Raw genomic sequence first — 23,945 nt, 5'->3', positions numbered from 1 at the left:
GATGTAAAAATGTTGCATAGGTACTTTAGTAACCTCGTATTTTGTAAAAGGCGGTATACATACAAAGTAAAACTCTATAATATGTTCATACCAAATTATGGACACCTCCAAGCATTTTATACATCCAAATTGTGTTTACTGCAGTCTCCCCAAGTACTGATGCAGTACTCGAGAAAGCTCATTAAATGCATTTTGGATGTTTAAAGTGATTGGATAATTTAGAATGGTAATTTACTAATGCAGCTTACTATTTCTCCCTTTAGCGTCCCCTTAAGCGCAATGGCTATAGATTCTCTTGCATACTGTTTATGTGAAGAATACTGCCTGCTCTTGCAAACGTAAGTATGAACAAAGCATGGATAAATAATGGAAGATGGGTGCATATAGATGGCGCAGCATGCATTCCTTGTTTGTCAAAACTCCTACGCTTGTGTCTGCAGCCACCCACTGGTAAATGACAATTAGTGTGTACAGTACAATGCAGGCAATTAGGCCTTGGAGTTCTGTGGCAATTGCTTTGCATCGACACACTACGTGAACCAGTTCGTTCAGCTTATGCTCGCACACATTGATATTTTTCTCCACTAATGTCGAGATCGTAAAATGTGGCCAGGACCTTTACTGGTGTCGGTTTTGCAAGTTCCCCGAAGATGGACAGGTACAGCTGCGGTGCATTAAATTGTCATTCTTGGCAAGCATCTGGAGACAAACATTTTGCTGTTTCGAAATGTCACCCAGTTGCTTCGTACCTTTTATGACATTGTTATGTAATATAACGGTGGGTCCTGTGGTTGCTATAGCCTTCTCTCCCTTCTTTGGGTCTCCTTCTTCAGATGCATGTCTATGATCTCTCTCTTTTTCATTTGGGTATTGGAGTTGTATGAGCGTGCTGTTTAATGTTGCCGAAGAAAACACTTGAGGAGTATTTTTTCCTCAAGGAGCCAAGTCCAGAAACCAAAACTGGGTTCAGTTTCACGAGAACGTAATGTATGCCTAAGTGTCTGTCACTTTTAAAACGTTTGTCATCAAAATATGACAATTCCTGTTTGAATCCTGTACTTCATTGAATTGAACTGAGCCAGATCCATTAAACCGGTGCTGTGTTAACAGTCGCGACCAAAACAACCAACATGAATGCATCAAATCTGTTTCGTTTGTGAGCTAGTTTCTTTGCTATCATGCTTTCACTCCACAACTGTTTTTTTTGTTGTTTTTTTTTTGAGGGGGTGGGGGTGGGGGTGGGGGTGGGTGAGTTGGTACTTACAGAAGGACATGATGCTGTAAGGCAAAACTCGAATGGCAAGAGTAAGAGGCCAACTTTCCTACTTCTTTTTGCCTCTTAGTGTTTCTTTTTGAGTTTCGTGCTGCAGTATCATGTCCTTCTTTCTCTCCAAGATGGTCTATTTGAAATCGAAGACAACTGAAATGAAGATGTTGGGCATTTTTCTTCAAGATCCTTGAATAAAAAGAAGTGAACCAGCTAGGAAGAACAGCTGAAGCATTTTTTGGAGGCCTTTATATAAATGCCAAGAACAAGAAAATGCTTCCCATACTCCAGAACAGTGCGCCTGCTGCCAGGAAGGACCGCTTGCTCTTCAAGTCTAGTCATCACCGTTACGCCCACGCAACAAAGAACGGCATCCACGAAAGCACAAGATGGTGTTAATTTTGTCACAAAATATTCCAATATCATTCATTTGCTGCTATTTAGACTACTTTCACATAGCCAGTTCAAGCCTAAATTAAATGTTCCAATCTATAAGAGCGAAATCCAAATTTTACTCCAGGATATCAACGGTAGTGGGCTATATAGATTTTAGCTGAAATATAAACTTGAGGTGTTTTGGTGACAGGAGCACACTGGCAAAAAGTGTTTGGAGCAGGCCCGACCATATTGTAAGTACCAAACAACTGTGTTTTTCTCAATTTCACTAAAAGTGGACTTGGCTCTTTAAAAAAAAAGACACCTCATTTTTTGTCCTGATGAAGACCAGTGCTTTTGTCAGAATGTCAGCTCCAGGAGGAAGCTTTCCTGATTCGGCTCCTGTTGAGTACTGTATCATAATGTGCATTATGGTCTGTAATAATGTGCAATCACAAGCTGGGATCACCGCTTTGTACTTTGAGCTTACAACATCACAGCAAGATTAATGTATGTTTTGAGCTGCTTTCGACAATAATGTAAGGAGGTTCTTTGTTGCACAAACTATTATGCTTTGATTACGTAAGGTGGGTTTACGCTTTGAGTGTTAAGTGTCTATAAAAATCACTTAGGAGACCATGATGTCGTCTTAGTGCAAAATCTTTTGAACCAGGTATGAAATGAAAGTGGCACATACAAGAGCTGAAGTTCCAACTCAATCTTTATTATTCGGACACGTGTTTATAACAAACACCTTGCAAATGTGCCAATCTACTTCCACAAATACGACGCGCTGAAAGTGGTAACCTGCCAGCTAACAAGATAAAAACAACGGTAACATTTAAAAACTGAAAACAAGTTAAAAAAAGTTTCTCCCTTGTCCAAAAGTGTTTACGATAGGATGACATCATGGACTACCAAATAGCCCGATATTGCTACTCATCGAGGAAGTGTGATTCTTCGTGCATTGATTCTTGCCCACCATATATGTGTCAGTGAATCGCTCCTGATCAAAACTGGAATATTTTAAGAATGCAGATGTCTTGTTTGATGTGAATGACAGGTTCACTTTCTTTTTTGCTGGTACCAGACAGGCTAAGAAGCACCATATACTTGGAATATTGCAGGTGCCACGGTTTCTCTCTGTCTATATGCCATAATTGTGAAGATTTCCACATAAGAAAATTGAGGAGCCCTTTCGCTACCGGGAAAATGGGGACAAGCAAAGGGTGTACTTCCCTAACCTACTACTTTTCTTTCTTTCTTTCTTTTTATTGCATTGCACAATGCTCCCTTCTAACAGTTTCCTTCCTCCATTCCGGGAACTGCGCCTTCATCCACAAGCTTAGCAGTGCAAGCCTTCAGTTGCTATAGGCAACAACGACAGTCGTGTTCATATCCAGGCAACAATGAAATGAGGCAACGTGAAATGCCAAGTGACCTCGTTAAAGATGGGATTGCCATATCAGAAATGACTGGTCGCTGACAAGCCCATGATAGAGCATCAATTATTGGAAAACGGTGCATACAAATACACGTGACCGGTGCATTTTCGTGGGTCACATGTTTGTACGCTCGTCAGCAGGCTTTTCATGTACAACGCTGCCAGCACCAAAACCTGTCACTCGTAATAAGCTTCGCTTGACAAAATCTTTTTAAACACGACCACAGGCTGTCGCTAGTGGCCATGATGATCCACCTTGACAACCGGCCGCTTTCGGAACAGACAACCTTGGAATCAGGGGCATAGGCAGAAATATTTGTGAGGGGGGGGGGGCACCTCCTTGATCTGAAGTGGGGTAAGGGCAGGCAGATGTGATCGAGTGTCATTTTGTGCTCTGTGTGCCACGACAAAAAAAATTTCGCGGGGGGGAGGGGGGGGGGGAAGGGGGGCACTGGCTTGGTGTGCCCCCTCCTGGCTATGCCACTGCTTGGAATGCCGGCTTAAACTGTTGTCGCAATCGCAATTGGTCGAGGCTTGAGTGAATTTTTTCTATGATAGTGCTTTAGGAGATGCTATAATACTCATGTTTTTCTCTTTTTTTTTTTTTGGCCTGCTTTGTTTCTGCTCCTCTTTCTTTGCACCTCGTGTGGGTTAGCAAATTAGAAGCTTCAATTCCGCTTAACCTCCCTGCCTTTCCCTCGTTCGTATTTCTCTCTCTCTCTCCAACTCTGGCGGCCTTTGTGTCCTGCAGAGCTGACCGACGCAGATGTGGGCATCTTGTTTGACTGCGCTGCTGGCGTGCGTCCGCAAGCAGTGGGGTGCCACATACCGGCCGACGTGCCTTACGTCCAGTTGTGCGGACAGCCAGTATGCCGCACCCACTTTTCCCGCACCCAGCTGACCCGGCTGTTTTGGACAGTAAGGTATGCTGGACAGTGTGGAACTGCTCTTTTTGATCTCAAGGACTGAAATGCTTTTTATAGCCTCTTCTAAAATTACTCAGTCACTCGTCACACACCCATGGGCCTCTTTGGAACCACCAGGCTGGCTCGGCAGCTATAGTGTCGGGCTTGTGCCAGGCATAAGGATGCAGGATGAAATCCTAGTAATTGCAGTTACATTTTGATGGGGATGAAATGCAAGCATGGTAGAGAATCAGAAGTGGTCAAAAGCAGTCTCAAGCATAGGTCGGCAAACAATGTGGACTTCACTCAGACTCACTCATGAAAAATATTTTGCCCTTAGAGCTACCGCGGGCTCAGACTCACCAAAATTTTCGTCAACCGGACTCACTTGGACTCACTCAGACTCATGGCTCTATCTGAGTCTGAGTGAGTCGATTCATGAGTCTGTTGGCGTATAATTAGCTTTTTCAACCATGGTGTCAATGCTCTTTAAGACCAATATCTCGAATAATTGGTGCTCTATTGGGCGCCTTTTGATCTCGTACTTTCGAATATGAGTTATCAGTGGTTGCAATCCGGTAAGGACATTTTTATTGAAAGAGATGGCCCCCACAAGATATTTTTACCAATACCAAGAACTTCCTGTGAAAGAGATTGCGAAGAGGGGGGTGGGGAATTACAGCACCTGCTCCCCTTCGTAACTCACGCCTCTGATCAATAAATATTGAGCTGACGTATGAACGCTAGTGCTTTCAAGTATGTGTGAGTCGATGGGAGTATAAACGTGGGCCCACATAAGGCTGATAATAATGCTGAAGTTGTGTAGATAGAACCCTAGGTAGGCAAAAGAGTGCGAAGCTCACTCAGGTTCGCTCAACAAGTATATTTTGCGCTTAGGGCTCACTCGGACTCAGACTCACCGAAATTTTTCTCAACCAGACTTACTCGGACGCGCACTCACCAGCATAATACTCACCCGGACTCACTCAGACTCAGACTCGCGGCTCGATCTGAGTCTGAGTGAATCTGAGTGGGTCGACTCATGAGTAAGTTTGCCAACCTATGGTCTCAAGTTCCTTGCCTTATAACCAAATCCTGTATTTTATTTCTTTTTTTTTCCTGGGGGGTGGGGTGCAATGTGTTACCTCAGAATTGAAAGTGACACTTTTAATTTGACCAGTTGGAGTTCGAAGCATTTTGTATTTTTATAGAAGAAGTTGTGTTTTCATGTGTATATTAGGGGTGTGCGAATATTCGAGACTTCGAATATTCGATTCGTAGAGTTCAATATTCGATTCGTATACTTCAACATTCGATTCTTACTCTTTGAAATATTCAAACACCACAACACTTCATAACAAGAATTGAAATCAGCACGAAGAATTACGTACCTGTGATAAATTTTGCAAAATTTAATGCAAAAATAAGCAAATTAGTTTCAGTTGCCAGATTGCCCCCCCTCTCCAGTGCAATTTTGCAAATGTTGTGCCAGTATTCAAGTGTAGTGGCCAGAGCATTGGCATTGTGTATGAGGCTGAGCACATTATTGCAATAGAGTGCCGAAATTATACTGAACAAAAACACCAAAACAAGTGGAGAGCCATTGCAAAATTAAGGAGTAATGTCTAAAAATAAGGAAACCCAGCAGCGTTCTGGGATATGCTAAGAATAAACACCTGCACTGAACATCATGTCAATTAGTTGTCATTGCTCTTCCCAGTTACTAAAGCATGCTTAGAGGATTAAACTGTGACGACGAGATTGACACATCAACAGTGGTGTGTCTAGTAAATGGCTGTTTTCATTGGTTGGTTGATCAAACTGTATTAGACTGTCCTGAGAGACGTGACTAGCGCACAGTGGGCTCTTCCCACGTTGGGACAGGGGACAGGCAGGCTAACCCTGACCACCGCATCGTGGCCTCTCTGGACGGCCCATAGCTTATCCGCGTCGCTGGGGCTTCCGATGGGGGGACAACCACTTGGCTTGAATGGCTCAATCGCTGCCCGGTAACAAAGGGCATCACCAGAGCATGTGCTCTAAATTATCTACCTCCTCGCAATGGGGGCACGAGTTGCTAGTGTAAGTATCCGGATAAATTTTGTGAAACAAAGCCAAATTTGGGTACGAACCTGTCTGGAAAAGTCCAAGTGTGACGCGCAAAAAAGTCCCATTAGACTACACATACAATTTAGCTGAAGCACCTTTACTTAAAGTAGCCTCCTATAAATACTTAGGTTTAACGTTAACAAGACCTTATCCTGGAATTTGCACATAAATAACATCTGCTCTGCCGCTTTCCGTAAATTAAGCCTTCTCTGCCACAAGCTCAAGACTTCTCCGCCTAGTGTTAAACTGCTCTCCTACTTTTCCTTAATTAGGCTGAAACTTGAGTACGCCTCCATAGTTTGGGATCCCCAACCAAAATTTAATGTTCTAAACCTAGAAAGAATTCAAAGAAAAGCAGTACGATTTATTTATAGTAAATTTATGTCAACAGACTCCCCCACTGCATTACTAATGGCAAATGGTATAAAACTATTACAAATTCGAAGAAAAAAAGTCGACTGCAGTTTCTTTCAGACATAGTAAACCACAGGCTATCCTTAGACACCGCAGCATACGTATCCCCCTTGTTAAGCAGACCCACTCGGCACCGCTATCCTCATTCTCTAACGCCAATCTTCACAAGGACTGACACTTTTCGGTACTCCTTTTTCTCACAAACAATATATGGTTGGAATAAACTAACCAAAGCATTTCCCCAATGCCCTTGACCATTTGTGTAAACACTATTCTTTCATGACTTCCTTAGAATTGTATTATGACCAAGTTGTTGAATTGTTTTTTTTTTCGTCGTAAGTCGTAACCCTCCGTCTTATATCCAAAGAACTTGTGTAAAAACGCTTCACAATCGCTTTGAAATTGTGTAAAAAACGCTTTGCACCTTGTTTCATTTTGTCATTTAGTGTGTATCATGTGTATATTGCTCACCATGCCTGGACTTTTTGTCCGCAGTATTCTATAAATAAATAAATAAATAAGTGTCATTGCCTGGGCTCTGTGCAATTTTCTGTGAGGAGTTGTCTAGAGGAATTGTGACAGGCACAACGGTATCACTGCTCCTCAAAAATACCGAGCAGCTATGCATCTTTTGACATTAAATAACTCCGTATGTGGTACTGTAAAGCAATAGCATTGTACAATAAGTACATAAATTTCCTGTACAGTATTTATTGTGCAACAAATTTACTTTTTTCATGTCTGGTCGGTGAACAAAAAAATGTGCTTGCAAAAGTCAGTGGGTGTACTACTTCTATTCGAAAACATTTGAACAATATTCGATTTGATTTACACTTCGTTTTCATTATTTGAATCCGCTCTGAAGTTGAAAACTTGATATTCGCACACCCCTGCTATATATGGTACGAGCATTCCTTTGTTTGACTTTTAATTGTGTAATGACTCTTCCTTGTTCCTTGTTTTTCTGTTGTTGCTTACCAATTACACCTGTGAATTTGTGTTACATGGAATGTTATGCTTCATGTAAGAACATTATCTATCATGCATTCCTGACATATCATCCTGCCATAATGACCCCAAGAATAGGGTTGACAGTATCAAATAAAGAAAGAAAGAAATATTCGTGCATTTGAGAGTGCTTTGCTTTGCCCACATTTCTTGGAGGTCTGAACAGGTCAATAACGTAGTCTGTAAACAAGTGTTGGGGAGCACCAAAAGTCGACAGACGAGGTTGACTAGGACAGACACAAAAAAGGCTGTGCTTTGCTGCACCGCATTTCTAGTATTAATCGCCCACCAACCAGACCAGCAATGTGTTGGTGTGGTGACACGGTGTGGTGACAGATGATGCCAGTGTGTCTGAAAATGTCGATGGATCGCACAGCTGGGATTTTATTTGTATCCCACAACAATGGATTCGCTTCAATCTCTGATAAGCTTCATCGCACTACAGTGGTGTGTGCAATGTGGTGAAGAGTACTAGAAGACTAAACTTCGTGCACTGAAGCAAGCTATGGTCATTCGTTATTGGAAATTGAAAATCTTCGCATTGTTTTAAGAAAGTGAAAGACCAACTGGTCTGAAACGCAGGCTTCACAAGAAGGTGGGAATGGAAAATAGATTATCATTAGACTTCCATGCCTTTGGCACGCCTTATTGAAACAAATCAATATATTCTCACTCTTGACAATCTCAAGAGACTTTTCTATAGATCTGAAGGTTATAGATTAGCTTCAGGTAGGCATAAGAAAGGGAAAATAGACAACCACCCGTTTGTAGCACGAGGCCACAAGGAAATCCACACGGATTTCTCGGAAAATAAAGCCTCTTAGTTGCCGAAAAATTCGTCCTGGTCCGGGGTACCGTATGGATTTCCTTGTGGCTTCGTGCTACTCTATTTTCCCTTTCTTAACCCTTCCGCCACCTTGTGGGATTCCGCAGAACTGATTTGCAATCAGGTAGGCATGTTTTGTGTTTTAGTTATGAATACAGTGGAATCTCGTTGATACGTTTTTCACGGGAACCGAAAATTAAAACGTATTATGCAAAAGTCGTATTAACCAAAGAGGTTAAAAAAGGAGGAAAATATGTGTACTCCGTCGGCCACTCGTTTTTATAGAGCCACATTGAAGTAGCTGGTCAGTTTATGCTGCACTTTCTTCTTTTCAACGTCTAGGAGTAAATTCTTCAGAAATTTGCTGAAATTCTGCGCCTGGCGCATGTTCATCATCATTGGATGCAGCCAGCGGTCGTGCCTCTTTTCGCCGCAAAACTGAGGCTGCTGCGGCCTCAGCGGCTCTGCAACGTGCAGATCGTGACTTGTTGGAATGAGGTTTGAGCTAGTATACAGAAGAATAAACGTAGGATTTCTAGACATCTCAGTGAAGTTTCACTTTCGCTGTCGTATTATCCAATTTTGGGCAAAAATGTGATTGTAATGCATGAAAATGCATTATTTCTAAGGGACGTTGGCTGGGAATAAAAACGTATTAGGCCGAAAAACGTATTAGGCTGAAAAACGTATTATGCAGAATCGTATCGATGAGATTTCACTGTATATTGAACTATTCAGTGATCCGTTTTTAGTCAGATATTTCCGTTTTCGACTATAGTATCTGCACACAGGTGTGGCATTGTACAGGTTATGTAAGCGTGTGTATATACATTTCTTTCTCAGGTCAAAGATTGTTGCTCTGCAAAACGACTCTGGTATCCACAGGGGCTCACTTGGTAAGTCTGTCGTTTTGTGTTCTCCGCTTATTCCACAGTCAAGATGGCGTAAGCGTCACTGGGCGCTGTGAAGCACGTTACGTTACGAGCACAACGTGAAGGGCCCTAATGAGTAGAAACACCTGCCCTGATAGCTCAGTGGCTGGGATGTGGCGCTGCTATGCTCAAGGATTTTTATTTGATTCCTCGCCACGGTGTCTGCATTGCAGTGGGGGTGAAATGCAAGAACATTCGTGTACTTATATTTAGGTGCATTTTAAATGGTCAGTAAACAACCTCGCAGTCCAACATTTGTGATGGAGAGATAACTGCACACTAGTAGGATGTGAACATGCTACTGCAAAAATTTAGCGAATAAATGCTGTAGTAAGGAAGTTACAGATAATAGAACAACCCACTTCGACTGGTTTCGGTTTCTCGCTCACTCTTCCCACCTTTCTCGACAGCGAAGAGGGGTAGGTGTCGTGACTACGCCCACTTCGGCAACGTAACGAGACATCAGCAATTACGTCATTGGCATGCAGACAACGACCGAGCAAGGCTTCCTCAATGTGTCACTCGTGTCAGAGCAGCGCAGAGAGAAAGTGTGATGCGAGGCACTGGTGAGATAAATGGATATGCCACGGCACATGTGCCCTTCCCCTAGCGGAGAGGTTGCAAGACGCCTTTTAATCTGGCAGGCTTCTGTTCTGGCGATAGCACTTGTCCCGGTAGTCTCGACTCTATCAAAATGGCAGAGGGCACCACAAGAAAATAAAAATGCAGACTGCGTGGCCAAAACTGCATCACCGCAGGGCCAAGGCACCGTTTCTTAGTGCAAAGGACCAGTCAACGAAGTCATAGCTACACAATGTTGCCCATGGGCAAGCCTTCTGCACGAATTAGCGAGCTTGACTGGGAAGTGTAAAAAAAGATGGTTGATCCCTCCGTCATAGAAATCGGAATAACACGAAAGTAAAGCATGCCCTTACAGAAGTAACTGTATGTTTACTGTACATTGATATAAGAGAGTTTGCACAATGTATATTGATGTCTGGCAGCTATAGCACCGTTTAACGTAGATGCACCCACTTTGATGCTTGGTGGTACATCTCTATGCCGACGACTAACGTCCATGTTCAATGATTACACAAAACCTTGTGGTAGCTGTAGTAGTTAACAGGGAAAGCCTAATCAGAGAACGAAGTGTGATGGCCAGAAGAGCGTCGCATATTGGACACAGAACTTGGTCGCCATTCCGCGGCATGTTAAAATGTGATTGAACACCACGGCCGAACTAGAAGGAAACGCAAAGCGCGTCGTGCCGCCCCCTGGCCGCGATTTTTCTCGAGGTGAGCGCGTGAGCGGGGAACGTGGTGTAACAGCCAGGTGAGGCACGCGCGCGTCGCAGAGCTATTTTTGGTTTGATTAGCGTGATGCTATGAGCAAGGCCAACGATTTTACGACGCTTCGGCTAAGATTGCTACCTTGCGGTGTGTTAAGGCATTGAGAAAATTGAACTTCTATTGAAAACTTGCCGAATAGGACGGACGTGTAACGCGTTGCAGGTGTTACAGTACTAATGACGAATTCCCTCACTTTACCGCTCCCATAGGGCAACACCACCCCGCCGACCGGGAGAGTGGTAGATATAAAAGGCGCGTCTGTAAAGCCTCTGGAGTCTGTGGCCGTGGCGCAGTGGATAGCGTGCCCGGCATCTGTTGTTGTGGACCGAGCGGTCGTGGGTTCGATGCCCGTTGACGTAACTTTTTTTCTTTGCAGTCTGATCGTGTACATTTTTTCGACGTCATTTCCGTGACGGAAATACATCACTGAAGTCTTGGTGGAACCCAGCATAAAACACTTTCATGTTAAAAAAGTTGGAGCCTGTTTACTGGTCCTTTAAAGAACCCTAGGTTCTTGAAAGTAATCCGGATACTTTGATGGGCCGGGCACGGTTGTGCGTGCCCAGTCTTGACAGGATTCAATAGTTGGCTCAGACCTTTTGTAAGTGCCTTTTCCCCACCATTGAGCTTGCGTTGAAGCGATACACAGCATGAAGGTCACTTCATTCGCTGTGGATGCCACATTTCCTTACGCCAGTGTCTTCTTGAGTTAGGCCAGGTCGAATGCTACAGGAGTTAGCTGCTAGCCTCACTTTGTATGGCATTCAGATTTGTTGCTGCCACACTCATTGCTTCGCCTCTACGCTGAAACTGTGACTTTTTATACATTTCTACATTTTAACAATAGTATCTTGTAATGATGAAGCCATGTAAACATGGTGTGAGTTCCTCTTTGAATGCATTGGGTTGTGCGCATTGACCACCCTATCTGGAAAACCGTTCCAATGTGATATAGCGCGGGGCAAAGGCGGTAAATTAAAAAGCTTTTGTTAACCGAACATGTGTTGCAAGCTTCGGTGCTTGTGATTTTATGGAGGAGGCAGGTAATTGAATCGTTTCTAAGCGACTCGTGAGATGGAAGTGACAGTTTCAACATGATATTGGTCACGCTTGAGTATTGTCTGTAATTGCCAATGATTAAACGCGCGGCATGGATTTGTATTGCTTCAAGGCACAGGATTAGTACAGACATAGTTGCTCAACACTTTGTCTGGTCACGAAACTTCGCTGTCATGCTATGTGGGTGCTTGATATGTCGCACAAAGCTGCCACGCTGCGGCGCCACCGCAGCTTCGAGCCCACTTTTATTCAGGTAGATTCTGCAGAAACCACAGATGCAGCCGGCGCGAGCTGAAAGTTTGCATGTGTACTCTGTACCTCTCATTGCTTCTAATAGGCCTGTGTGAATATTCGAGCACTTCGAATATTCGAACGAATATTATAGCATTCGAATTCTCTTCGATTCAAATTTAAACAGTGATTCCACTCCCGCGCCAACTGCGCAAAAGTGCGCCAAATTGGATTTACTCCGCCATCCTGATAATATCGACGAAAATTGCACCAAACTGCGCCAGAGTCACTGGTTTGGGGGCGTCTATCACCGGCAATTACGCCACCAGCGCGTCCAGACATGTGCTGTTTGATCTTGGGGCCGGACCAGAACTATATTCCGCAGAATAAACAGCGCTCGCGCGTGCCTCCCGAGTAAGCCACGATGCCATGCACGGTGCCGGCGCAGCTTCTGTTGGACAAGCGACGTCTAGGCCAATCGGTAGCGAGAAAGTGCGGCGGCGATTCATTGGCGGACATCGTCTGTTCTAGAAACGCTGCTAGTAGGTCGTTTCAAGCGTCGCGTGGCACTTAATTAAAGCAATGTTGAATAATAACTTCACGCATGCCGCTAAAATGTCTCACTTCTGTTTCTGGACATCGCGGAATGAAATCTGGGAACGCTAAGAATAGATACATGGAACAATATCGCTCTTGCGGGAAGTACCCCCGAGGAGGCCCTGCCCGTTCGAGCTCGTGCTAGGGTCCCAATTGAAATTTTTGGCTTGCTTGTTTTTTTAAATTTCATCTCATTTATAAAAGCATGCCTCCTGGTTGGAGCAGCTGAATTCGGTTTTAATATGCGCAACTGTCAGTAGCGGGCCCTCCTTTGACGGCCCAGGGTATAGCTGAGGGTTAAAAGAGAAAGTCAGCTTCGCTTAAAGGCAAAACAATGAATGCGATACCGACAAATTGTATTTTTATATGAAGTGAGGCTAGCAGCTAACTTTTTTGGATCCGATTTCGCGTAACTCAACAAAATGATCGTTTAAGGGAATATGGTCGCTGCAGGGACCGAAGCGACTTTCATGCTGCCAGTTCTCTAAATGCGAAGTAAGCGTTGAGAGCACTGTAAGTTGACGAGCGGTCTCCTGATGCCTCGAGATAGCGCGCGCCAGCGACTGCGCCCTTTGAGCGACACACCTCCCCTCTCTCCCCTCCCCTGGCCTCCCTTTATGCTCCTTATGAAAAACTGACAAGGCGTTTCCTTTCTGTTTCATGAACAATCGATGGCAGGCCTAGCACGCGGGGGAATGTTATCGCGTGCGCCCTCCGCGCAACGGAGTTGGCCGGTTCGTTTCATCTCCGTTTCAGCCGCGTTCGTCGCCATCGCTCGCGAGCTTTTTACTTGCGGGTAGAACATACGATACGCGGGGCGATGTTATCAATTTTGATTTTATACGGAAAGTGACAACGACGGCAAAAACCCGTCGAGTGTGCCCATATAATTGCTGTCGCAATAAAAAGAAAAAAAAAAACTGAGCAGCCATTCCACTCTCTGAGGTAGATAACCAGCGAAGCTGTTCAGCGCGTGGCACAGAGGTGACATGGTGGAGGCCATTTTGGTATGTAAGGCCAGGCTGTTAACGGTTAGGCTGATACGCAAGATTAATGCCTTGATGGGCCTTAGGTGCCCCATTAAGCGCGAAAATTAAGAAAATTAACTGTCGGCGTCGGCGGCGTCAACACAAGCAATGCGAAAAATCATCACGTGCTGGCATCATCATGACGTCGTACACTGTGACGTCACATGATGACGTCATCACATGACATAATCGCTTTGCACTGCCTTCGTGATTAGTGCGACGATCATGGAGGCACTGCAAAAGCAGGTGACGTGCAGAAAGATTCCTCCGAGCCTGGAGACGGTCATGGAGGAAGGTTCCTTCCTCCATGGAGGCGGTGCATAACCACGTTAGGTGCAGAATCCTTTCAGATGGGGAGGGGGGAGGATCAATGCATCGAGTGAGAAGACAAAAAAGGGAAGATGGCTTTCGCCTTTAAGTCGCTGAAATAATCGCTGAAGAGGTTACTCCAGAACACTTAACTGCATGACGCTCTTATTTTTGTATTGAGTGAAATATGAAGTGCTCCTCAGATGATTTTCTCCATGAGATTTGCAATGAATCGAAATATTTCTGGCTCTTCATAAGAGCCCATAATAATTATTCAGGTGCCTGAATGTAAATGCAACTTCTTTCTGCAACGTCTCCAGGATGGGAAATTAGCTGCTGCAGAGTGCTCCCAGATGCAAAATTACCTGCTCCAAAGTGCTCCAAGATAGAAATTTTCCTGCTCCAAAAATTGCTCCAAATCAGAAGCCCTTGGTAACATCACTGTTTAAATTATTGGAAATTTCGAAGTATTCAAAATGAACAAATAGGTGTACATTAATCCGCTTGTAACCCCCTGTAAAGGTGCTTTTGCTGCATTGAAGGGGTGCTTTACGGTGAATACACCTTTCCAGGGAAAATTCGCACTGCTGCGAAGCTCCAGTTTAAGGTTAAATGAACATATTACCCTCACATCAATTCATCATTTTTTAAGTTTAAAGGCTTGTTATACTGGCTTATATGCTCTAAGTGTAGTAAATTTTAAAACATAAATTTTACAGGTTATCACTTGCATTCTACTGAAAGTCAAATCCTGCTACTATTCAAAGTTGCTTCCACTTTCTTTGAACCACGAAGAATGACATTTGCACATGCCTTGTTGCAATTTAACAAAAAAACATTGTGCAGGTTGGTTGGGTCATGACAAATATACTTCGAAATTATTCGACCAAAATGACTATTCGCTTTGAACCTAAAATTTACTATTCGCACACGCCTACTTTTTAGATAAGAGCCAAGAGTCAGGTATTGTACAGTTGAAGTGGCATGTTCGCGTGGCGATGCTGTTCAGGTGCTGTGTACTGGGGTGCCGTTTCAGCTTACAAGGGCACTAGCTAAAAGGTATCGCTATTTTGCAAGCCAAGTGCTTGTGGGCAGCTCGAGAACTGGAAGGAAGCCATAACGCGGCAAGAAACGGACGACTTGAGCGTCGATTCGAAGCATGTGTGTGTGAAGTACTTTGATTCATTGGATATCATCCGTAGTGATGACTTCACAATAAACGGCAACGCCTCATCGTTGCCAAGAGGCAAGCCGCACCTCAGGCCTAATGCCGTTTCTTGTGTTTTCGACGGCCTGCCAGCCTACTTTATGAATCCGAAACCGTGACCGCGGACAGCTCAACCATCACTGATATGACCTTGAGAGCCGTCGTGTGAAAGGGAGGTTTCCAGCCATGATAAATGGGCCATTAGCTACTTACTGCAACAGAAAAAAAAAAGAACAAGATACAAGATTTTTGTGCCAACACTCTACCCTCGTGCTGAGTGAAGGTGAAAATTAGATGTTATTTCTGATAAGCATTTGCACGGCTCCATTTGCTTTAAAGAAAGCTCATGATTACGATCCTATTAAGCGTTCTGGTTCGCCAAAGAAGCACAGTGCTAAATGCAAATGTGTGTCAATCCTCGTCACCCTGCTCGTGCGAGATAGAGATTAAGAAGCGCAATGCGAAGTCAGGGGGACATATTAATCCATGTGGTTTTCATCGAGGATATTGACAGCAAAATAACATTAGACAACTGCGTCGCACAATTGGACTGATACGCACTAAAACTAGCAAAGCTTTCAAGGCCTGAAAATGACAAGTTCCCATCAAGCAAGTGTTTCATTAACAGCTATACGATCTGCTGATGTACCTGTTCCAAATGGATTACCGACAAGTGCAAGCTCATATCCTAGAACATTTTCTGTTATGTAAAAAATTAGTCTGCCACCATCGCTGGAATGACATGCGGGGAATTGGAAATTCAGGAAATAACAATACACAACCTTGAGCTCAGGTTGCCATGCATTTACTGGTAATGCCGCTCTCTGATTCTCTGTACAGCACATCACAGTCGCGTCAAAGTTTTTTTATTTAAGGTCTGTTGGTCCTACTAAAGACAAATTTCGCAGTAAGAAAAGGTCCGTGCGCAGCCGCCAGCTAACTTTGATATTGTATACTTTTTGTATGCGCCTTGCCTTCAGTAAGAAGACATTCTTAGAAGTTCAAGATTAGTTCGTATAATTGCTGCGACAAAATAGAATGTAAATGATGTCTAGAAGAAGCGGAGCTTTCAACTGCGACATACCAGAGAAGAAAAAATGCAACCGTCACCTGTGGTCGCCGCTTGGCTGGGTGACCTTTCTTTTACTGTGGCGCCCCCAGTGGCCGGTGCTAGCTCTATATTAAACGGAGGTGGCAGTTTCGTGAACAGAAAAACTATTGAGGGACTACGGTACAGAGTAGACCATAAAAAATTATGGCCGTTTGTAGTGAAGAGTTCGGCGAAAGTTCGTCTGGTCAGGTATCAATGACGAGGAAGGTGCGGTCACTGATCAAGTCAAGGGGTGATCAAGAAACCCGTATGCGTCCCGAAAAGTTTCTGTGTTTTCACCTTGACTTGTTCAGTGACCACATTTTCATCCTCATGGCCATTTAGCGCGAACAAATACACTCAAACCTCGTTATAACGAACACGGATGTAACGAATTATTGGTTATAACGAAGTAAATGAAGAATAGTCTTGTCATAGCTACAGTGTTACAAATAAACGCTTATAACGAATTTTCGGATATAATTATTTTCGTGGCAGATACGACTTTGTTATAATGAGGTTTGAGTGTAACAAGGGAAGGGGACAAGGGGCACACTATGTATTTGTTTGCACTAAACGGCCATAACTTTTTATGGTCTACTGTGTAATATGAACCGACTAGCCCAGCAATGCACTCTTTTGGACTGGATTGGGTATGCGTGAGGCGACCATATGGATGATGCTAATTCAACTTGAGGATAAACAAATGTCAGGTAGGCTTACCTTCTTGTAGTTGACTGGGCGCTCCGAAGATTTTGTTATAAATAATAAAGTGTATGTGATGCTCTTGGGGTTGCTTTTTCGATATGGTTGGACCACGATAAGTCTGGTGTCGGATGAATGCCTAGATCTTTATATAAAGATGTCTTGTTTACAGAGTTGTTGTTAAGCAAATAGTTAAATGTGGAATTGAAGTGTTGTAAGGGTAAGTACATAGTTTACATATGTCTGTGTTAAGGGTCATCTGCGACGATAAGCACCAGGTAGTGATCCTGTCAAAATCATGTTGTAAGCTGATGTGGTCAGTATCAGAGCAAATGTTACGATAAACTACACAGTCATCCGCAAATAATGTAATGTTTGATGTGATTCCTTCTGGTAGGTTGTTGTTGAAAATCATAAACAATAAATGGCCTAAAACACTTCCCTGCAGAACTCCAGATGCTATGTCACTTTAACACAGATGTATGGTCACCTACGACTGTGCACTGCTTGTGAGGTGATAGGAAATTTCTGATCGAAAACATTGTCAAGGAATTTACGGGCAGACATTATCAAGGAATCTAGGTGTGTATTTGAATGTTTCTTACTCTGCTCATGTTGAAATATCTTTTGTTAAAAATAGCATGGTATTACTTGTGTCTCTTGCTCATGGAACAATGAACACAGTACACATCGTACATAGTGCAAACGAACAAATGGGCATTTATTTGCACCTTTTGCAATGCAAGCCCACCAGCCAAATCACAGCATGCCAGCATATTCACATAGTGAGCCCGCTAGCCGAATCATACAAATAGTACAATAGAATGCCAATGTAACTCGCACAATGCAATGAATGACTCACCATGGGAGGGGGTTTGTGCGGGCAATCTGCGGAATTGCCCCAAACACCTCTCATCGCACGGGGTTGTTCGCAACCAGCTCTAAAAGCCAGTTGAAAGAGTGCCACTCCTCATGGTCCCATGCAGTGCCTCCTAGAATAGATATGCCTGCGATGTGAGCCGAAAAGCTGGTTCCCACCCTTCTCCTGTTCTTTCCTCCTGTGCTTTTCCAAATAGTGGCGGCTGCAAGCACTCCTTGTGGTAGCCGTTTCGAACCTCTCTGCCTCCGAGATAAAAGCAACGTTCTCTGTAGTCCCGGAGGCAGTGTTGGCCATAGGTGCCATGCCTATACCTGTGATGGCGTCAGTTCCGACGCTACCGGAAGTAGTGTTGGCTGCAACCACTCCTCACGGAGACTACACTGCATTACGAGGAACCTCCTGCCCCAGTGGGAAACCAAGTCATGTCACAGGCATCTTTCTAGAGGAGGCGTTGCCCCGCGTATCCTCACTGTCAGGTGGCACTGCCGCTGTCGCTGACGATGATGTAGTGGTAGCCTGCCCCTTTGCAGTGAGGGAACACAGTGTCCTGGCTTTGAAAGAAAAGAAACCAAAATCACAGCAGACCACAAAGGCAGGAAATGTGCACTTAGCAGCTTAGGTCCAGTGCACAGTTTCCCAGCCCTCAGAAAGCTGCCTTTATGTGACTGCCAGCGCATATTGTCCCCCCACATTTCTTCTGTTGCCATCCTCCTCGAGAACTTCCAGCCTGACCACCTGTGGTAGAGTTGTACCCTCCACCAGAGCAGTTGGCAGACTTCTGCAGCAAAGGGCGAAGTGCCCTCACATTTCTGTCTCTGTGCCATGCACTCTGCATATGCTGCTCATGACAGCATCGTCAAACCTGCTGCGGTACTCAAGAGTGCAAAGAGCCCCTGCTCTTGCCTTAAAGGAGGCTGCTGCCAATGCTGTTGTCATAGAGACGTGACAGATTGACGCTCTCCTTGTACTTCTGGTAGCATTCGAGGATGGATTTCGCCTTTATAATGTTTCTCCAGAGGGTATCTTCAGCTTCCCCGACTCACAGGCAGGCCTCGACCGCCGACTTGACGCAGTTTCAAAAGGGCAGCTTCTACAAAGAAGCTATACTTTTCCTCCAGCTGGTGAATTTACCGTAGCCAAGAGGTACTCGAACATGCACATGCCCACCATGTATGTGCCACCCACCAGTCCTTAGGCAGGAGTGAGTGCGAATGTGGAACTATGTAGTGCCTATTTTGAGAGCCATAAACCAGCACCTGCTTCAACACGTAAGAAGCAAGGGGCGCACGTCAACATTGCTTCTGCAGGGAAGACACCAAACCAATCAGGAAGAGTGCTTGAGCCACGTGGTGGACACCATCAATCGGAGAGCTTCAAGCGATTTTCAAGCTTTTGCTTATTGTTTGTTTCGTTTGGTTGGGCACGGCTGGCCCGAAGTGGCAAATCTGAAGGCTAAGAAATGCACTTTCCAACCAGACTAAGATGGCAGTGGCAGTTGTGCTCAGAGGGATCGTTGCTGAAATTTTTTTGTAGCTGAGAGTTGTTGCAAAAGAAATAACGACAAAAAAAGAAGTTTCTTTTGTCATTTGCACTCTAAAAGCACATTTTAAATGTGTTTTGAAATTTTGGGGCGTGCGAATATTTCGAATAGCAAGAATCTGTGTCAAATTGAAGTGAATACCAAACTGTTCAACTCGGATATTTGAAGTTTTGAGTACAGTATTTTTGAATAAATAGATAGACAAGGCGATGACCCAGTTGGTGACTTATCACAGCTTGACAATGATGATACACCATTTGCAAAATATAACAGCACGAAGGACGGGACTAAAGACTCAAAAGGGGCTGTTATATTTTGCAAATGTTGCACCAACTTGCCCAGACAAAGTTCTGCTAAGACATGATACACCACTTTTAGTCTAATTATGAGTGCTCTTCCAAATGATAAGTTACTTCACTTTTTAAAGCTAATGGCAACAAGTCACGCTGTGTGTTCTGTGCAGTTGGGACTTGCAAAGTGTTAGTCGGGCTTGGGTGACCAAATATAAAATTTGCTGATATCGTCTTTTGTATTATTGCCAGAATCACGCCTATACTATGTTTTTCTTGCTAAAAAAAAACCAGGCTGCACATTCAATTTCTGTGGAGTCTAGCGCTCAGATGTCACTTTTATTATATTTTTCACTTCAGGCACATAAAATGTGGGTGCGTATTCGATTCAGGGATGTGTTACGATTGAGGCACATACTGCTAAATGAGTCAGAAGCGTTAAAGAGCTTGTTTCGCAGAAGTGTCAGTGTTGACATTGTTGGCTGTTAGCGAAAGATTGGAGTTGTCCGTCTGTGAAAATTCGAGATAGATGCAAATATATATATATATATATATATATATATATATATATATATATATATATATATATATATATATATATAGGAACTTGTACAAAAATAATCAAGACCAAATTTTTTAAGAGCGAATGTTTTTGAGTTTGCAAAACCAGTAATTGGCACACTATTAAAGCAAGCGACAAATCTATTCAATAGACTGGTCTCGTTAGGTTAGCATTGGATAGGCAAAATAAAAATAAATCAAGGAAATAAGCAGCAAATAGCAGTTATTAGATACAAAACTTTACTCAGTGGGAGTGCTAAGATAAGACCAGCAAAAGCAAGACCTTTAGTACAAATCGAAATGTTGTTATACAATGGATGTATGTTCACAACAGCGTTAACGTAAAAAACAAAGTGACATCAACTATGAAAACATGACCTGCAGTTCCTCTTTAAGTACATCGGGATTGCACATATTGGCCACCGTATCTGGAAGACCATTCCAATATGATATAGCACGGGGCAAAGCTGATGAAATGAAAAGCTTTTGTTTGGCCGAACACGCATTGCAAGCTTTGGTGGTTAAGGCAAATATGTATGATGGGGATGAGCAAGTGGTATCGTACAAGAGTGACGGTGGTAAATTATCTTATGGAGCAGCCAGGTAATTGAATCGTTTCTAAGTGATTTGTGAGATGGAAGTGAGAGATTCGACTTCATATCGGTCATGCTTGAGTGTCGTTTGTAATTGGCGAATTTGTGTCTGCACAGTTTTGTATTGCTTCAAGGGACAGGATTTGGTATGCTTGGTGAGGTGATGATGATTCAAATTCAAATTGAGGATGAACAAATGCCAGGTAGCCTGACTAGACTTCTTGTAGTTGAACAGGCGCCCATAAGATTTCTTTTTTAGTAACTAAATGTACACGATGCCTTCGGGTTTATTTTTGCGACATGGTTCGACCAAGATTAATTTGGTGTCAGGTGAATACCTAGATATTTAATAAAGGTGTCTCATTTACAGAATGTTTGTTAATCAAGAGTTAAATGTGGGGTTTGTGCATTTATGGCTGAAGGTAAGAGGTTTAAATTTATCTGTTGTTGAATTCCAATGGCAGAGTCGGAGCGAGCTTTTCTGCTCTTTTTGGAGCAAGTGTGTTCCAACGGCAGAGTGAGGACGGGAGTTAAGCATTCCAATGGGAGAGTCGGAGTGGATTCAGAGCGGGAGTCACTCCGTGGAGCAGGAAAAGTTGCTCCGCCAAAATCGGCGGAGTCGACCGGAACTCGGTGTGATGTACTTAACATGTTTGCCTGCTTGGGGGCGCTGTTGCTTGTCGTGTTTTGACAGTAATGGCGGACAACATGGGTGTCTAGGTAAATCGTGCGGCATTGCTTCCACTGATCGATGGTGACAGCTCAGAGTCAGAAAACTCTAGTTCCTGCACGAGTGATTCATTGGATAGTGACAGCGACGCTGGAACTGCCGTGTACAAGCGGGAATTCGACAGCGGAATTAGCAGAATGGAATAACGACATGCAAGGTATTCTGGGCAACTGAAGCACTTCCGCTTCCTTCTTGCTCCCATGCTTGCTCCGGCAGCACGGATTGTGATCCAATCGCGGATTTGGAGGCGTTGCTCTGCGCCAGAGTCAAGTGCTCGCTCGCAGAGTCCATCGGCTGCTCTGACTCTGCATTGGAATTCAACATGTGTTAAGGGTCATCTGCCACGATAAACACCAGGTAGTGATCCTGTCAAGATCCTGTTGTAATTTGGTGTGGTCCCTGCCAGAGCAAATTTTACGATAAACTGCAGTCGTTCACGAATAATCTAATGTCTCATGTAATTCCTTCCAGTAGGTCATTGACGAAAATTAAAAACAATAAAAGGCCTAAAACGCTGTCCTACGGATTTCCAGATGTAACGCCACCTAACATGGATGTATGAATACCTACGCCTGTGAAATGCTTGCGAGGAGATAGGAAATTTCGTTGTCAAGGAATCTAGGTGTGTAAATGTTTCTTACCCAGCTCATTGAAGTATTTTCTGATAAAAATTGTGTGATGTGTCATTACTATAAGTTGTACTCATAGTAATGACATAGTAATGAGTTGTACTCATTACTATGTCATGTACTCTAAGCTAACAGATATGACATCATTCTGGAGCTCCCCTTACTCAATGCCCACCGTTAGGCCTGGAAGATATTTTTGGATAAATAAGCGAACGGAGAAACCATGGTTGCCGAGTTCACGCAGCATGACAGCGATGATACACCACTTTTAATCTAATTACGATTGCACTTCCAAATGATAAATTGCTTCACTTTTTCAGCAAATGACAACAAGTTGCATGATGTGTTCAAGGCAATCAGAACTAACGAAGTGGTTAACCCACTTTCCATGACCATCCTGTTCACGATTCCTAATAAGTCGTCTGATAAATGGACGACATCAAATGTTCTATCCGACCACACTAAGGATGACATATCTTGTTCTTTGTAGCTAAAGAATGCTGCCTGTGGGCAATGATAATGCACGTTAGGTAAATAGGTCGATGTTCTGAAAATTTTAAGTTTGCTGGTATTGCCCTTTTCTTATTGCCAAAGTAACAGGTACAGGATGTCTTTCTTGCTAACAAGACCCGGTGCGCATTCTATATCTATGGAGCCAGGCACTCCAGTGTCATTTTAATGTGACCTCATTAAAGAGGCCGTGTCACAGAAATTCTGGTGTCAGCAGCATTGTCCGTAAGCAAACAATCACAATGGAAACAAACCCAGGAATCCTGTGTGTGGCACTCGGGTGTTCTACCGAAGAGCCATGCCAATGCTTGAAACTATTTCGAAAAATAACCCTATACAGGCATAATGTAGGTTTGGTGGTCACAATAACATATGTAATATTGCATGGCAGAAGCGTAGAATCGCAGTAGACGTCGCATCACGTGAATTGCACGAGTAGGTGGTTTAAAGTCCTACCCATTACAAAGCGCTTAGCCATAATTAACCATCATCATGAGTCACAGCATCAACAAAGCGTGCAGCTGCATAGGTGGACATATTGCCTTACGGACATGTAGCGGGTGCTTCGCTACTCTTCAAAATCATGAATTATGGCGTAGTGGGCACTTCACAACTGTACTTGCAGTGGGCACCCGGGGAAAGTTTACAACGCCCAATGTTACCTGTACAGACGTTCCTTTTCTCGCGGTACGATTGAGGTGTCCACTTGAAAGCGAAGCCTGGCGAGCGAATGAGAAGGCTATGCAAAGAGGGCCCCATTGCGCTGTTGCATTTCACTCTTGAAGGTGAAGTTTAGGTGTCCTCCAAGTTCTTTACAATATTTTTCACTTGAGGCGCATAAAAGCGGGTGCATATTCAATTCTCGCACATGTTACAGTTGAGGCACATACAGTGAAACCTCGGTGATACGAATCTCATGGGACCACCAAAAATATTTGTATCATCCGAAATTCATATCACCAGATAGCATGGGAAATTAGCATGCGACAAAAGAAAGCTGGCGTACATTTTCATTTATTGTTTTTCAGGGCCGCAACGTCAGGAAGAACTCTGAATTAGTGTCAGTTAAGTTTTTAGATGTCGGCAATCATACCAGCACTCGTAAATATACGGCCCACACGCGCGTATTTAATTAATGAACCAGGTGTATTGTGACCCACGACAGCAGTAGCCCCTTGCAAATTTTGGTAAGCTTTTTTGCATGAAACCGTTGTACTGCAGCAAAAGTAACTAAAGAAGTGCTTTGACGCGATGGATTAAGGCCACAAAATTACAAAACCACGGTCCTGTGTTATGATTTTGTTATCGCGGAGGTGTTGGGGATGTTTTTTGGGAGATTTACGGCCGTGCCCGCACA

The 23,945-nt window shown here is 43.7% G+C and overlaps 1 protein-coding gene across 1 annotated transcript in view; it reads left to right on the top strand.

Moving 5' to 3' along the window:
• The window catches only part of LOC119395884 (protein MMS22-like), a 123,499-nt gene that overhangs the window by 1,666 nt on the left and 97,888 nt on the right, over positions 1–23,945 (top strand). Inside the window, exons 3-4 of the mRNA XM_037662893.2 lie at positions 3,838–4,009; positions 9,192–9,244. Coding sequence (XP_037518821.1) covers positions 3,838–4,009; positions 9,192–9,244 — 225 coding nt within the window. The remainder of the gene's footprint in view (positions 1–3,837; positions 4,010–9,191; positions 9,245–23,945) is intronic.

The sequence above is a fragment of the Rhipicephalus sanguineus genome, chromosome 6 (genome assembly GCF_013339695.2).
Source record: "Rhipicephalus sanguineus isolate Rsan-2018 chromosome 6, BIME_Rsan_1.4, whole genome shotgun sequence".
NCBI classification, from domain to species: Eukaryota; Metazoa; Arthropoda; class Arachnida; order Ixodida; family Ixodidae; genus Rhipicephalus; species Rhipicephalus sanguineus.
This window is presented reverse-complemented; position numbering and strand designations above follow the sequence as displayed.